General features: G+C 45.9%; 1 protein-coding gene across 2 annotated transcripts in view; it reads right to left on the bottom strand.

The window, feature by feature from the left end:
- Nucleotides 1-16,479, bottom strand: part of jar (Myosin heavy chain 95F jaguar) — a 255,795-nt gene extending 239,316 nt beyond the window's left edge. For both annotated transcript variants that reach the window (XR_012895116.1, XM_037426322.2), the window contains exons 1-2: nucleotides 16,343-16,479; nucleotides 3,372-3,496 (exon numbers count right to left, since the gene is read on the bottom strand). Coding sequence is in view for 1 of the 2 variants with exons in the window: in XM_037426322.2 (XP_037282219.1) it covers nucleotides 3,372-3,491 (120 nt within the window). In the remaining variant the exon portion in view is untranslated. The remainder of the gene's footprint in view (nucleotides 1-3,371; nucleotides 3,497-16,342) is intronic.
- Nucleotides 16,480-17,914: the final 1,435 nt, after the last annotated feature.

A 17,914-nucleotide genomic window follows, 5' to 3' on the forward strand; every position in this document is an offset into this window, starting at 1 on the left:
GTCGCATATCATAAAGTATGTCACATATCATAAAGAAAAAACTAGAATATTTGTCATGAAGCAGCTATGTTCTTTCTTTTAAGTTCGAATGACGCATGTGACATTCTTTTTGGTTCAAACGAAACGGGAGCAACTCTGAATAGTAGCAGGATCTGCCTTTGAGTGGAATACGAGTGATGTAAAAATATGTAACCTTAAAAGACAAGAAGAGAGCAGAGTGGACAGGGAAGAAACTGGGGTCAAGGGTATCGTAGTTGAAATCAAGATGAGGAAATGGACATGGGCAGGGCATGTAGCACGTAGACAAAATAACTGCTGATCATTAAAGGTAACTAAATGAATTTCCAGAGAAGGCAAGCATGTTATGGGGAGACAGGGAGTTAGGTGGGCAGATGACTTTAAGTAGTTTGCATTAAGAAATATGCATCCAAGCAGATTTATTTGTGCGTTTACATAGCTCTCCAACAATTTGAGCAGTAAAAAAAAAAAAAAGATCAGCAGATCTAGCAAAGTGCCGCAACACTACAGAGTGCAGTTCCAAGGTTCACTCCTGGCTGCCTCTACGCACAAAACTGCACTCTCTGAGCTGCCACCAGCAAGTGGTCCCACCTCAAAAAAGGACTACCTGCAGATATGAGCCCTAATTTTCATAACGCATAAGATCAAATTACACCGACACGCGCTGGCAATAACGCGATCTGAGCACAGAGCTAAACTCAACGGCGGATCACCGCTGATATTCTGGGGTGGTTTGACGAACTCTCCTTGCCAGCACTGAAATCAAAAGTGCCAATGTTGTCTCCAGAGCCTATGGTGATATCATTTGAAAATTCCAGCGCAGATGAAGAAGAATCTTCCTAAATTCGCCATTTTCATGAAGCAGTCACACGCGACGTCGACGCCATCACTGTAACTACGCATGCTCACTCGTGCATATAGAAAGGTGCTCTGACATCCCCACACGGTGAAAAAGAAGAACACAAAAGCAAAACTGATAAAATATTCTTCTTTTAGATGTTAGCCACAAAATTTTTTGGAATCAATGAAGTTGTCACATGCTGCCGCACCTACGCAGTGACGAGGACGAAGTCCATGCAGGTATGAGGAGGCATGTGCGGTCCGTGCAATAAAATGGTTTTTGTCATTTGATGTAGCAGCGCCCTTCTACCTCTCAGCTACAGTGGTGGGATTCGTCAAATGAGGAGAAAGCTCTGTTCACAGATGCCGCCGTGCCACTTCAGCATTCTGAAAGCTCACAGCATGCGCACTCCAGACAACGGGTGATGGCTCCTGCAGCGCGTCTGCTGTGCTCCCACTCTGTGTCCTCATCACTGCGTCGCCGCTAAAGACTGTCAACACTCATTCTCGGATGACGTCATGTGAGAACTTTTTACATGCATCTCTGGCACAGCGGTTCGTGCCCTACTGGCAAATGGCACGGCACTGAAACACACACGTTGAGTGTCGCGTCGTTCTGGTTCAGACCGCCAATTTTTTCTGGTCACAGCGACCCCACTTGCCTGCAAGCTCAAAGGAACCACCTGAAATTGGACCTCTGCCGTTGCGCAACATGGTGACAGAACAGGTGACAACTGCCTTCCTACCTCTAGACAGCACTCGCACGTTTCACCCAGAACGTGTACCCAATCTCTGCGCCACTGCCAGGCCCGACCTGCCGAGGAAAATTAAGCACCCCGTCCCCTACTTGACCAGGGCTGTCAAATGAACACATTTTTGACTACGACTCCGTCTTCACGGCAGGGGCACTGTCGTGTGCTACCATACTTATGCAGTGTGGAGAACGGAGTCCATGAAGGCGCGAGGAGGCACACACAAATCGTGAAATAAAACAGTTGGTTTTTGTCATTCTCTGTAGCAGCATCCTCCTTTCTCTACTTTCCACTACGAGGTATAAGCACCGTGATGCAGGAACTTCACAAGGAGGCTTCTTTTCGTATGTTTTCTTGATTTGATTAGGTTTGGGAAGGCTAAATTACAAACACAAAGGAAACCATAGTGCTTGTACAGCACCCTCCCCCCCCTCCACAACAGTATATCTAAAACCAGTACAGCAACTCTTCATCCTCATTATTTTTCAGGCAACTGACATATAATCCTAGAAAATACAAGGCAACAAATGTGTGAAACTACTGCCAAGTCTTTCTATGCTTCCACTGTCGAGTGTTTCTGGCTTCAACGTGCCCTGGTTTCGGGAATATGAGGGAAGCTCCAAATGCAGGTAAATGGCATAGTCAAGATAGAAATGAAACAACCTCGTTAGCAGCTGAGAGCCATTAAGCAAGGCTGCAGTGAGCGGGTAAAAGCAGAGATCTTTCGGTCTACTAGAGAGTGTTCCCGAAAAACCCTTGTGTCAGTAACTGCATGCTCACTCACCCTGTGCGAGTAGCACACGCAGAGCGGCAACGCCCTCCCAGCAAAGTAGGGTGGGCAATACACATACCAACACAGCAAGGAGCAAAAACAGATTTGAAATAAAATCTAGGTGAATTTGAGACGCTGCAACCAACAAAATCAAGCACAATATGCGGGTTTTGGACATGGGCATGAATTTATCAATGCATAAATGAACACCAGTGACAGCGAAAGGGTTAAGCAAGAGACCTGCTACATGTGGATATCTAGTGTGCGAAAATTTGAATCAAACAGAGCATATTCAAAAATATTTTTAAGGAGTTTTCAAATAATCAGCAACAACAAAACTTGCTCATGGGAATAGCAAGGGGTAACCTTTCTTGTTGTCATGATTGGACTACACAAACAAATGCATGTATTTACAGCACTATCGACTACATCTTAAAGCAAGTGTGTCAGCCATCCACTATAAGATTCATTGTGTAACTCATGAATATTGCATAATATTTAATTATCAGTTTCATTTAAAAGCTCTTGATAAAGTACTTTAATACTGTAGGCACTGCTATATGTCAGTCTGCAGTTACAAATTATTCCGGAATGTTTAGTTGCTGCTCAGTTTAAATAAATGTATTTTTTGTCAGTGAAATTAAATGTCATTGAAATGATCCATTGATAAACCTTGTGAATATCAAGTAGTTTCAAAAAAAGGCTATGCGATTCTTCAGGATTTTCAAGATTGTCACCTCACCAGTCTAGGGCTGCTTTGAAAAATTGTAGCCTAACTATTCGAAAAACTACAAGGGTAGCATACGATTCAGTGTCATCATTGATGCGTACACTATTCAGTTTCAAAGTTTGCTATTTTTACACACCCCTGATATCAAGGCCACCAGAAAAAAAAAAAGAAATGCTTAGGCACACTTTTTCGAGACACATATTATTAAATGTCTTGCTTAAATTGGGTGCTGCATTCCCATACTTGAGCACATGCTCACCTGAGTGCCACAATTAAGAAGGACTGTGACCGTTTCGCCACCGATGTCAACAATTCGTCCAAGCTTGAAGCCTTCCTGCTCATCAGGGGCCCATACCAGGCCAGAGTCCACAGCCAACATTGTGCCTGCACAAGAAAAGTTTTCATCATAGGCACTCGCGAGAGCGTTACCGAGAGACACAAGTTGCTAGTGTTTGTCACTGCAGATTGAAAGATGAAGCAAAGGTTATGACATGCTCTTGCTTATTCTCTATGGTTTTAAGACTTGAAAGCGGTGGTGTCTAAATGTTGATTTCGTATAGGTATACAAATCCTGTTTCAAGGAGTACCAATCTGAAATTTCGTGCCAAGATAGACTGCGAGATTGATTCCTGTGAACTTGCATGATAATATCTGGGATTTTAAGTCTCAAAACCAAAATGTGATTATGAGACGCCATAGTGGAGGGCTCCAGAAATTTCGACCATCTGGTGTTCTAATGTGCGTGAACATGCATACACCGTCTACCAAATAACAACAGTGAATATAGCTTGGAAGGTAACTTACACTAATTTTGAAATTTTGTCAGTGATCCTGCACTGTACAACCCATCCCACGACCTTCACATTATCTTAGGAGACTTGAAGCTTCCGAGAGGTCCGCACTGTGGCTGATCTCTAAGCTGGTGCAGCTAGTATGATGACGCCAATGCACTTATGTTGCACTTATGAGCAGGCTGCTATTCAGCAGCTGTTCACGAACCCATGCCTGCAGAGAACAAGTGAAAAAAGTGGAAGCCCCAAGAAGGTGGTTGCCACCTGACGATGATAATGATGAAGACGACGACACAGGCAAGGCAAAACAGCGGGGCAGTTCTGTGTTCCGTTTTAATTGCTAAAGTAGCACCCAATCGGTCTCACTCTTCTGCCAGTGGGCACTGCAAAAAAGGCCAGTAACTCCTGAACAGGTGCTACCCATCTGTGCATCTTGAAATGACAACGTATTCAACCACTGCATTGCCAAACGACTTCCTGATATGGCCCTACTCGACTGGAAAGTGCCTGCCAGGGACACCCAGGCACCAGATACAATGAAAAAATCATGAAATTTCATCCTGTCTTTAAAGGCGGTGGATTCAGCAGTCTCCATCAGAGGGCATGGTGGCACCAGAGAAACCATTTAACCTCTAACTAGTCTTTAGTTTATTCAAAAATTTGGCTCCTATACACAGTATAGATAAAGAATGAATCATTTCATATTAGTGGTGCCTGACCAGAACGCGACTCATTTGCCATTCACTTCTCTATGTACCTTGCAAAGCCTAGCAACTCACAAGAGGCCACTTTTCTTTTTCTCCTTTGTTAGAATGAGGATCACTTGAACCACAAGAATGAGTACAGTGAATGTGTATCTAATATTTATGAAAATCTATTGTCGTGTGGCCAGTCGTGTATTGGTCAAACCAATCACTGCTTCAGTGGCGACACTTTTTAGTTCAACTTCATTGACATAATCAAGCAAAAAAAATTGAGTGTAATATTATTGGTGCGATATTTTTTCTATTATTATTATTATTATTAATATCATTATTATTACTATTATTGTCATTCCACACCGACTGTTGTCCCAGCCGAGGCGCTCACCAAACATCAATGTTTATAAAAAAAAAATCAGAGAAAAATACACACATATGGGCATTGCTTTTAAAGTATTTTCCCAAAATATTTTGAGCCATTTGAACTTCACGAAAAGGTGGACAACTAGGTAAAAAAAAAAATTGCTGCAAATTCACCATATTGCCCATTTTCCCCATATTTGATTTGTAGTTTTCCAAGTATTGTGCTTTTATTGTAGAACAGTTTCTAGTACTATTTTAGTTTTTAATACTAGTTTCTAATACTTTTTTTTACTGCTCGGCCTATAGGTAAAAGTTGGTAAATTGTAACGTTTTTTGGTGTGTTTTTTGTGAAAAGCAGTTATTGGTTAAAGGCAGAAGTGATTTTTGTAAAACTTCCAGTAATATGTACAATCTTCTAAATTTTTTTTTTTTGTCTGTGTGCGGTGTGTAAGTTCTGAAAAATAAAATCCCCAACTTCAAAAAAATAATACATTGGCCCATGTTGAGACGTCTATACAACCTTAAGGTGGTTCAAGAAAAAGTAAACGAAAATTGCAGTAGGGTTGACAGGTGGGGTAGTTGGTACAAATTCATAATGAAATAATTGGAAGCGCAAACCAACGGGACACAAGAGGAGAGACAAACAAGTGCCAATTATTCCATTAAGTAAACGAAAAAGTGGATATGATTGAGAAGCATAACTTTGCGTGCAAAAAGACTAATCGAAGTCTTTTTGTTTTAGTCGAGAAAATATTTTTTGAAGTTGAGGCACATTACTGCGTTGTATTGCTTCAGTACTTCGACATCACCCGTTAGCATGTCGGTGGGAAATATAAAACAGTGGTATGCTGATGGCGGTTTCCGTGGCGAGAGTCAAGGGCAGTGATAACGACGTGTTTATGAGCACTTAAACGTAGTGTTGGTACGCGTGCACACGCGGGAGAAGCATACACGATCGCGCAGTGTGGATCCCAAACATCAACTAGTTTTATTCGGGTTCTCTGGGGGTTCCGGAAAACAGCGGAAGGTGGCACTGCCTGGCGGCTTGGCTTGGCTGCCGCCACAGCACTCCTCCTGAGTGAGTTGCAACAGAGTTACAGGTGCAGGCGAGTGGGTGCTCTTGATAGCCGCCCGCTGTGCATCAGCCAGAAGAGAACCTCGTGTACTTGGGCTGGAACTGGAACTGGGGGTCCTGGCGATGATTTCCTTAGCGGAGACAACACGGCGTCGCCAGAGTCCATGTGTGCTGGCTTGACGCTGTCTAACGACACAACCTCCTCACGGCCGCTTCTCTTATTCGTGAATTGTTTGTTGCCACGGATGAAGACTTTAAAGGACCCATTATAGGGTGGCTGAAGAGGTCGCCGGACCGCGTCAAGTCGTACGAACACATACGGGCACGATGTGATCTGTGGGTCGATGTACACCACACGCGACTCTGGGGACCGTGAAGGTACTACGCGCAGTTTGCTCATGACGTTACGTAGGTAAGTGCATAGTCGCTGCAAGCTATGAAAGCCTCCTCTGAGCCGCGCAAAAAGAGCTCTCCCGGCAGCCTGAGTGTCGTGCCGTAGACCAGGTCAAAGGCGCTACAGCCAATGTTCTCTTTCAAGGCGGACCTTATATTCAACAAAACAAGCGGAAGGGCCTCCACTCAGTTGTGTTCTTTGGTTGCCGTGAGCGCAGCCTCCAGCTGGCGGTGAACGCACTCTACCATGCTGTTGCTCATGGGGTGATACGCCATCATGCGTATGCGTGAGGTGCCCATGAGCCGACCGATTGTGGTGAAAAGGGCAGATTCGAATTGTCGGCCGCAGTCTGCTGTTATCGCGGAGGGCACCTTGAAACGGGCTACCCGGTGGTACAGGAAAGCACTTGCAACCACCTCAGCAGTGATGCCTGCGATAGAAATGGCCTCCGCCCAGCAGGTTAACCTGTCGACACAGGTCAGCATGTCAGCCTTTCTGTCGCAGAGTGGCAATGGGCCGACGATGTCCAGGTGGACATGATCAAAGCGAGAATCTGGAGTGCGGAGTGTTCCCAGTGCTGTTGAGGTATGGCATTGTATCTTAGAGCAATGGCAAGCTACACATTCAAGTGCCCAGTGTTGGACGTCTCAATCTACACCCGGCCAGAAATGTCTTGCGGTCACTAGTTTTTGGGTGCCTCTAATGACCGGATGAGATCGTCTGTGCAAGGACTCGAATACCTGGCGAAGCAGGCTCGCGGGCACGAACGGGCGAGTTTTCCTGATGCTTGTGTCGCAGCAAACCCTCTCCTCGCATACGGGAACTAGGATATACTCAGGACACAGGGCAGTAGTTGTTGTCAACAAGTGTTTCAGTTCGCCATTTTCAGGTTGAGCAGCTGCCAAAGTGGGAAAATCGACCTGTAGTGTGGGCATGACGGCGTTCACAGGACTCTGTGAGAGGGCGTCCGCTATCGCGTAGTCACAGCTTTTGACGTGGCGGACATCAGTCGTAAACTAATATATAAGACATTTGGCGCCGTTGACAAGTTGTGTGCGTTCTATTGTCGGAGCTTAGAGCGCGCAAAGCATAAGTATGCAACTTGTGGTCGGTTAGAAAGAAAAACTCTACACCTTCCAGGAAATGGCAAAAATGTTGTATGGCAACATACACAGCCAGAAATTCTCTACTGAAAGTGCTGTAGTGGCGCTCGGTAGGCGTTCGCTTCCTCGTAAAGAAGAAAATCAGGCGCCAGATTCCCTCAACAAGCAGTTGTAATACAGCCCCAACGACTGTATCGGACGAATCCACCATTACACTCTGTGGGACACCAGACCTGAGGTATTCAAGCAGTGCGTTTTATAAGGCGCCCTTGACCTCGCAGAAGGCTTCTTTTGCTTCTCGAGACATGAAAAGGGTGTCTGAGCCATTTCATGAAGTGGCCAGCAGGTCGTGGAGACTTAAGAATCTCGGCACAGCGGGGAATGAAACAGCGGTTGAAGTTTATCAAACCCAGAAATTCCCGAAGCTGGCGCTTGGCGGTCAGCTGCAGGAATCCTTGCACTGCTTCCACCTTGTTGGCTTGAGGACGAACTCCTGAGGTGGAGATGACATGTCCAAGAAACGAGAGCTGTCGCATACCATGTTCACGACTAAGCCATGCTCCACTAAGCGCTGGAAAACGATGCGCAGATAATTCACGTGTTCTTCCGGAGTGCTGCTGGCGACTAGCAAGTCGTCAATATGGCCGAGGCAGAAGTTGAGGCCGCGTACGGCCTTGACCATGAACAACTGGAATGTCTGACCCACGTTTCAGAATATGAATGGCATTCGGAGAAATTCGAAAGTCCGAAAGGCGTTGCGATGGCGCTCAGGGCGTCCTCCAGGGCAACAGGAATCTGATGATATGTCCACAATAGGTCAATCTTTGAGAAGATAATGGCATTGTAAAACCTTGTCTTGACATGTGTATGTGCAGTACCGGGTATCTGTCTGGAATCGTTACCTGGTTGAGTACCCTGTAGTCCCTGCATGGTCGCCAGAGTCAAAGCGTTGATTTAGGCACCATGTGAGGTGGAGATGCCCAGGCGCTCGATGAGGGTCTAATGATCCCTAGCTCTATCATGTGTTCAAATTCCTGTTGTGCGACCTTCAACTTCTCTGGGGGCAAGCGGCGAGGCCTCGTGTGCACGGGTGTGCCACTGGTGGCGATGTAGTGTCGTACCTCGTACTGGTTTCATTTGGGCTCCCTGGAGGTTCCGGAGCAGGGGAGGTAACTACCTGGCGGCTTGGCTTGGCTGCCGCCACAATAACAACGTAACTACCTGAAGGCATGCGAGGCATTCTGCCTACAGAAAGCCACAAGGACGACTGGCCTGTCCTGTGCACCTCTGCGCACTTGAAAATAACTGCGTCTCATGTCATGCTACGTAACATTTTTGTGTTGGAGGGTATTAGTATCAATCCTTGTACTTCTTTGTACGTAATGACATTTGACCTACACTTATCAAACTGAGCACCCAGTGCCCATTTCCATGGTTGCGGAAGTGTGTGTGTGAGGCTGCCTATGCGTGAAAGGGCACGGCGGGCCCAAATCATTTGCGTAAGCATTACGTGAGGAGGATCACGTAAAAAGTATGCTATAATTAGCAGTGAAGACAGCGAAATTTACTCAATATTGATGAACATAATTATTGAGAATATTTTTCTGATCAGGTGATATATGTAACCACCTATGGTCTGTGAATGGAAATAACACTTGTCGGCAAAGTATATATTGAGATGCACACCACAAGGACTTCGTTATGTCAAGCCCGTATAAGCCGTTTGCTCCTGCGCATTTCATTGCATGGGTAGCTCCTTGTATAGGTCATGTTTATTGAGTTCGCCATCTTATGTTGTGTAGACGCGAACTTTCTTCGTTGAGGAGTAAAATGTTAGTCCTGCTTCAAACATGGAGCTCAATATCAGTTTGAAGTGATGATACTGATGCATTTGCTTGACACAAATCGTTCGCTTAAACCTAGAGGAGATTTGCCCTTGCTTCTTCAACGGCACTTTTCGGCGCCCAGATGGTTCTGATTACTTATTATATCATCCCGCACCCATGAGAAAAGTTGATGCAGTGAAAATATTTGCTGGTCATGGGGTCTTTGGAGGCTGGATTTCGCTGCCAAACACTTCAGAGTCCCGCCGACGCCGTCACAAGCACTCTTGCCATAAGATGTGGCAAAAGAAGTTCCACTCAGCAAAGATAAAAAAATATGATTAGTAGCGACAGAGGTTAATGAAGTTCTTGTTCATATTATGAAGCCTGAGATGTAGTGAATAGTTTTGATAGATGTAACAACTTTTTTAGCACCTCTAGTACCACAGCTTGAAAAGCATAAACACAGGCCATGTCATGCTTTAAAGGAGCACTGACATCAATTTTACTCATGCCAAGATTTTTGCCTCAGCGAGTAGCTATAGACCCTGTAGCAGCGATTTGCGACCTAAAATGCAACTGAGGGATGAATAACTATCACTTTTATTGATTTATATTACTGGTATCCAGCACTATTCAGAATGGACGGCAATCCCGCCATTTTTAGCGCTGGGAGCACCAGAGTGGTGCTACCTCGCAGTCACCTCCAGATCACGCCACAGCTGAGCACTTCACAGAAAAGAGTGACGTCAGGCTCAGCTGCTCCACAAACATTTCGTCTGCTAGGCAGACACATTCAGTCATGCCTTGTCACCTTCACTGCTGTCGTAGCCGTACAAAGTGTTGACTCGGGCTCAATACGATGGTCTGGAGCTTGGAATCGCCGCGATTCGCGACTAGGTGAATTATTTTTGCTTCGATCGACCTTTTGCAGAACAGCGATACCACAATGGACGCCGTTCCAAGCAGCATTGCATAGGTGCCCGAGGATGCATGTTTCAGCCATGTTCGCTCGTGTGTCTCAGCCATATAGGTGTGTTTCGGCATGCAAAGCATTAAGGTATACGCAGAGGGATCAATGCAATATAGCTATCGCGAATGAGCATCAGCGGAGAAATAAAATACGTTTCCTGCTTGCCGGGTTCTTTTCTGCGCCTCCAGATGGCCCCACCTATCCAGCCTCTCGCGGTTAACACGGCATGACTACTTCTACGCGGACGCAAAGTCTACAGATGAACTAAAATTCAATGATACCTGCGTGTTACTTGTTAGGGACGATACCTGACTATACGCTGTTCCACTTTTGATAGCTTGTGGTCGTGTTGATGTGTAAGACATACGTGATATGAAAAGACACCCTCATCGCGATTTTTCCGTGCTTTGAACTAGACTGCAACTCACCTGCAACCCACAATGATTCCCCAATATGCTGACCGACAAACACCTGTTTAATCATGCTCTTTTCTTTTGGTGTTCGTTAAAGGTGGTTTTTATCTTGATAATTTCACGAAATCATTTATACCGGTGCGACGAAGATCAGACGCGATGAGCGAGTGCGTTTCTGCACTTCGGCGCCACGATAAGAACACTCGGATCGTATACCCCATCGCTACTAGGGCATCGTCACTCAGGATAATATTTGTGGAATGTATCACACCGAACACGTAGCACTAGTGTTGATGTCGCAGGGCAGTCTATTTTCCGTTTTTTCTTCTTAACGTTTCTATGCCGTTTGACATCGAATTATTATAACTTCCACGCGACGGATGCCGTTCAAATTTGGCCAAAAAGACCTATGCATACCAAGCGATCGAATTATGAGCACATCTCTATCTTGAAATTTGATGTCAATGCTCTTTAACGCATCTGAGATCACACAGCAGCACATGACCGAAACTTGTCGGAATGTGTTGCTTGTTTCTCAATGATACACGGCCACAGGATGCAGTGATGTTTGTTTGCATTGATACTGCTGGAACGCATCCTGCGCCTAAAAACGAATTTTCTGCGAAGCCCATGAGGATGATTGCTTCAGTGTCATGCAGTTTTTCTTTCAGTTCTCGGAGGTACTGTGCCTGTTGCTTAGATACAAAGTGGTGATGTTTCATTTTACAAAACATGTCCAAATATCTTTCATAAAATTTATCTTCAGGCAAGACGAGCGTCTCGAGACGGAAGCGCGTGCCACTCACCCACTGCTGTAGCTTGAAGCCCAAACTGTTATCTGCCTCCTGAAGCAAGTTCTTTAACCTTTCTTCAATGTAGACCATGTCCAGGCAATCCAAATATATTCTAAGCATGCACTCCTCATTGACTAAAGAACGCACTGTTTTCGCCAGCAGCTCTTCTTGTGTATTCTCGATTTCGGAGGCGTGCAGCATCAACTTTTGATGAGTTACACAAACACAAACTGTGTGCGTACCGGGGCCACCTGCTAAAACAAAATGCAAGGGATGCAGGCCTGCAAATGTTGAGAAGCCACAGGTCATTTGGGAGTTTGGCTTCCATGCTTCCTGTAGCTCCTTAAGACTCATTAATATTAAGCACTTTTGATGTCCTCTCAACACATCTTCATTCCAGGCAGGCAGTGTGAAACGCTCTCATCTTCAAAAAACTGTTTGACAGAAGCCTTTAAGTATTCTATAATTGGCTGACCTTTCTCATCTGGCATACTGAGTATTCCACGTTCTGTCCTCAGTTTTATGGCCTGACCTGTCTTTCTCTCGGAAGCACGAAAACCTTGATAATCCTACTGTGTGGCCACATTATGGCCGCCAATTTCAGTATTTGTATTTTTACATGATTTTTATCCACCGCAAACTTACACCTCAATTCATCCATTAAGGACACGAAGTCACGGAGGCTATACTCTTCAATGACCATCCATGGCCTCATTTCGCGAGCCATGCAAGCCAAGGTGCACAAAAATTTTTTTGCAAAGTTCTTCTCAACTTTTTTTAACCTTTTTCTTTACATATGATTCTCCTTGCTTCTATCTTGGCTTTAGGTATTAGGTGTTTAGGCACTGCCCAATAACTGCAAACGGAACAGATGTGGGGTGATCGGCAATTGTGATGTGCACTGTGCACATTCCTGTGATGGCAAGACTTCTTCCGTCAGCAAAACGAATAATGTCAGGAGCAGCCCGTGTGAGCACGTTTTTCAGGCAGTGACAAAGTCAAGCACTCATCACAGAAATATGAGCCCCAATGTCAACAAGTGCAGAAACAGTCAGGCTGTCAACGTCGATCAAATTTCATCGTGTCGGCAGTTAAAAGAGGATACAGCTTCACCTCGAAGAGCTGCATCTCTTAATTTCCCTGATGAGGATTGAAAGGCAAGGTCAAGTGTCATCACAGAGAAGACTGGGATGATGGATGATGTCCTGGCGGTGAACGGGACTGGCGACCTTGAGGCAACAGTGAGAGGCGGTGCGGCGTAGTAGAAGCATCGAAGGTTTATGGCTTGAAGTGCGGGGGCTGGTGGTAGTTGCCGGTGTTTGTCTCAGGAGGCTGGAGATGGCAGTAGTGGTCGGTGCAGCAAGCAGTGCTGTACTGGTTTCTGGGTGAAGACCGAAGGCTGCGACAATACCGGGCGGTGTAACCTATACGGCGGCAGATAAAGTAGATCGGCCAATCATCCACAGTACACCATTCGGCTGGATTGCGAGAGCGTACATAGAACCAGTCCTGGGGTGGGAACCTGGGGCGAGGCGACGACCTTGAGTAGAAGTCAGTTGGCCAAGACGAAGCAATGGCGCAGACAGCGAAGCCCAAATTGCCGAGTTCTTCCCGCACACTTGACTGGACCAAGAAAACCTGAGGCATGTGCGAATCGACGTGGCCGATCATGGGAAGAGCAGGAGTAATTGCTTCAATTTCCTGACGAACAGTTCGTGTAATTTCAAACGCTGGTGAAGACTGCAGACAAGAGGTCAGACAATCTCGCAGGAGGACATCGCAGCAGTATTCGGCAGTCGAGTGAATGATCTTGCAATAGGCCTGCTTTTGGGCAGTTCAAAACACCAACAATATTCAATCATTTCGTTGGCAGTCGCACAATTACGGCACATAGCAGGTAGAACATGTCATCCGCTGTCCCCTTGAGTACCTGGACAATAATGTCAGACTCTGACATGTCATTGTTGACTTTACAGCATAATCCAGCATGTCCTGAATATATGAGATATACGGCTTCATAGACATCTGAGCACGGATGGACAACTCCTTCCTAGCGGCCGCCTTTCGACCCCTGAACTTCCCAAAGAGGTCAGAAAGCTTCTGCTTGAAATTGTTTCAACTTTTTATCTCCTCTTAATTATTCTCGTGCCACACCTTAGCCGTACCTTTCAGGTAGAACAACGCGTCAGCCAGCACGACAGTCTGGCCATATCGGTTGAGCGCACTGGTATGTTCATAGTCTGCTACCCTATCTTCGACGTCAACTTGGTACCGCAGAACGTTCCTTGGTGTTTTAGATGGATCAGCACGTACGTGAATGGTGTTGTGGCTAGTGCAGGCATTGCCGTGGATGGTGCAGGTGTTGCCATGGTCGATAGAGAAGTGGTCGCAGAATCAGTCCCATGGTCCATCACAACTACTGCGAAGCTCTGTTGTATAGCGCTTGTTTACCAATTTATCATGGAGATACATGGAAGACAGGATAGAGTATATTGACAGTATATACAAGTATCTGTGTTGCCCAAAGGCTGCCTGCGCTTGTTTGCTGCCTGTACGTACATACCCACTCTGGAGGATTGGCCATGAAAGCTTGTAATAGCCAATATGTGATACTGATTGTGAGCCTATTATTAAAAGAACAAATAAAAAACAAAATAGCAAATCATCTTTTAAAAATAAAATAAGAAGAGAGCTAATACTATACAGAAGACTGAAATTTTGAGCAGACCAGACAGTTGCGTCTACCTCACCCAATCAAGTGCGGCAAGTCAGCTTCTTATTCGTCGATTCTGCGATGGCGAGCGAATGCCCACTGCCTCAATTACAATATTGTGTCAGAAACCCCTTAAGGTAAGGGTTATACCTCTGCACAGGTCTGGCAACAGGAAGCTAACTTAAAACTATAGCCCAATATCACTGACGAGCACTAGCTGCAAGCTCCAAGAACATGTTGTAGCCAAGTCAATTTACCGGTCGATTCATAGAGCCGACACATTTTTTCCCAACCAAGATGGATTCAGATAGCACCTTTCCACAACAACACAGCTCATTGAAACAATAACATTGCCACGACGTTAAACAACATATAGATGCGATCTGTCTTGATCTGTTGATAGCACTCGACAGAAGGCGACACACAAAATTGATGGTGAAACTGAAACAAAGTAAAATAGACAATTGCACACTTTTCAGCGGCAAAATGCAATATGAAACACACTAAATAAAAGGCAGTGAACGTGACGTCAGGTGTCTTGCAGGAGTTTTTGTTAGGTCTTAGTCAATTAAACCACCTCAGTTAGTTATAAAAAAAAAAACAAAATGCAATGCAATCTTTTTTTGGGGTGGGTCCTCCCCAACAACACCTATAACAATATCATTGTATGAGCAGTTAATGGTTTACAGTTATCTGTATGAAAAATATGTTCAAGAATATGGCAGGTTAGTGTGTTTGACCACTAGCTCCTTACCACCCCCTCTGACAGAAACATTTGAATCTGGAAGCTCAAGAACAGAAGAACTGCTCCCAAACGACAATTTTGCAATCATGAAGACCTTTGGCTTAAAAGCTAATACAAGAACGAGGATATGATGTTGCTTGTTACTTACAGATAGCATATTGATGTGCATTCTAGGCACGTCAACATTGGTTAGTGTGAAGTAAGGGTGTCCATCCTGCTTTTAGCGTGCATCTGATGACATGCTTGCAGCACTGCATTCTCTTGGGCATTTTAGTTTTTTCTATCTGCCTTTCCGACCAGGTCGCCTATCATTCATAACGCATTCTGAAGAACAACTTTTTTGAATGACAGCACGTGGGTGAGCCCACCTATTATTCTTCACTAGAAAGGTTCTTGATGTAATGAAGTGGTGCAACTGTTTCAGACCTAGTCATACCTGTGTGCTAACTGACAACATAGAAAATTGAGAGTACCTAACCGGAGAAAAATAAGCAACTTATGATATTGCAATAACGAAAGCAGCACATAATAAATAAGTAGGCAACTCGTGATAAATCTTGACGGTGATTTCATATGAACGAGACAGAGATAGAAGCTACCAGAGACAGGCAAGAAACATGGCAAGTGATTCAGGTGTTATTCCCAAATAGACCGGGCTGCAGAAATTAGGTGCCTTTCTCCTAACCACTACCGCCACCACCTATTCCCAAAATGCAAGTGAAAAGTAATACATTTAATAAGCAACATTTTAAGCTTCCTCGTTTCAAGAAACACAGCTCATCCGCCAAAGAAAGCATGGTGTCTTTTCGTCCATAACTGACGCTTCGTGAACAACGTGAAACGACGACAGCCATCGAGCCCTCCTCCTCCGGGGAAACGCAACCTTGCTCCCGATTCACAGCGAACGCCTCGGCTGCCACTTCGTTCACGGGAACTTGTACAGTGGCGGTACAAAGCCGCTGCGCGTGCATGCCAAACATGCCGCTACATTCTAGGAATTCCAGCTCGTTGGCCGCACTGCGCAAAGCGAACATTTTCCAGCCTGCACTTCGCTTGAACCGAACAGATATCGCGCGACCGCCCCCGTGCACCCAACTGTTGCCTCGTTTCATTGATTGCGTCAACTAACTTCTAGCAGTCATCGGAACGAGTGACAATTATTATTGTGGACGACGCGATTTGTAGCAGTTACAACGCGTCAGCACGCTTTTTGCCTTCTCGTTTTGCCTTTCTTAGGGCGAGCGTCAGGACAACGGGGCAGGCGTTAACCGAAGCGAAGCTGTACCTGCGATGACCACGCAAGGAAAACCTCCGGACTGCGTGTTTTCACTCATTTACTCACCCCGGCGCCAATTGCAGGCGCAGCACCAGATGCTGATGGAATCGCGTGGCCACCAGTGGCTTCTTCCTAAAACTTGGCCCCACGGACACTATGGGAACCAAAGAACACCTACCACTAGAGCCGCCTGCGCTCGTTCCGCCAGTAGCCGTTGGCGTCGCTTGTACGCAACAAGTCGCAACAAGCCGTACAATCACGGAGCCGTAGAATTAACTAGAAGGAGGTTATCTGATTGGTGGGTAAAGTCAAGACACGAGTGAAATTTAAACCCTTCAGTGCAAAGTAAGAATCCTCAACCTCACTATTTAAAGGGAAAAAAATACTTTTAGTTTTTGGTTGATTAAGTATTACGGCTTGATGGCACTAGACACTGCCCGATCTAAAGGGTACAGCCATATCTATCCACCCATCCATCCATCGTGTCAACGCCTCCTTGATTTCTTAGGAATCTTCGATTTGGCTTGCACTAGTTCAGAAAAGTGCAGGTGCAGAAAAAGCGGTGCCAAGCGGTGCAGTGAGCGTGCAGCGCCGGTCGAGCAAGTGCAGGTGCAGCCTCAACCACGCCTCGGCACTAGCCGACACTAGCGCGCGACGGCTACAGCCAAAACGAAGGCGTGAGTTGACGTGAGTGCAGGCCGGAGAACACCTTGTAGTGTAAGCCTAAAATAGCCGCCTCCGCCGCCTTGTCCGATCAATACACGGCCGTGATGGCACTTCTTGTGACTGCGATGGAATTGCTGGACTCGAGCAGCGACGACGATTCCGTCAGCGGTGCCGTTTGCAGTGACTGCGACGATGAGTACGACGATGCGTGCATCTTGGTCGCGTGCGCGTTGGTGCGCGACGATGCCAACCGTGTACCCGGGTACGAAAGCATTATCGGCAGGTACCATGAGTATGAATTCAAGCGCCTCTTCAGGCTGTCCAGGGAGACTTTTGATAGTTTCAGGGCCAAGTTCAAGACTTCAGCCTTCTACCCAAGGGCAGTGCAAGGCCGCCAACAAATCAGTGCCGAAAAAACATGCCTCATAGCGCTTGTGTACCTAGGCTCACAAATATCTATGTACGCCATAGGCGACAAATTCGATGTTACCGAGTCGTCTGTTCATGTTTGTGTGACACGGGTCGTTCACTTCTTACACGCTATTAGCGATGAGATAATTTGCTGGCCTAGTAGCGCGGAAGTGACCCGCATAAAGAACGGCTTCCTCGCCAAAAGTAAAGGCAAGGGCCCAAGAAACACCATCGGCTGTATCGATGGATCACACATCGGGATACTCACTCCAAGCGAATCTACGCAGTCTTACTTCAACCGGAAAAAGTGGCCTTCGATAATCCTGCAAGGAATCTGCGACGACAGGAACAAGTTGCTGAACGTGTTTATTGGGTTTCCAGGTTCGGTTCACGACGCCCGTGTCCTGAGGGAGAGCCCCTTCTTTGCACGCGCAATTCAGGAATGTGAAGACAATTATATACTGGGTGACAGTGCATATCCACTGATGCCATGGCTCATGACCCCATTCAAGGACAATGGAAGTTCTTTTCCTACGTGGAAAAAGAGCTTCAATAAACGAC

Source organism: Rhipicephalus microplus, chromosome 5, assembly GCF_043290135.1.
Source record: "Rhipicephalus microplus isolate Deutch F79 chromosome 5, USDA_Rmic, whole genome shotgun sequence".
Taxonomy (NCBI): Eukaryota; Metazoa; Arthropoda; class Arachnida; order Ixodida; family Ixodidae; genus Rhipicephalus; species Rhipicephalus microplus.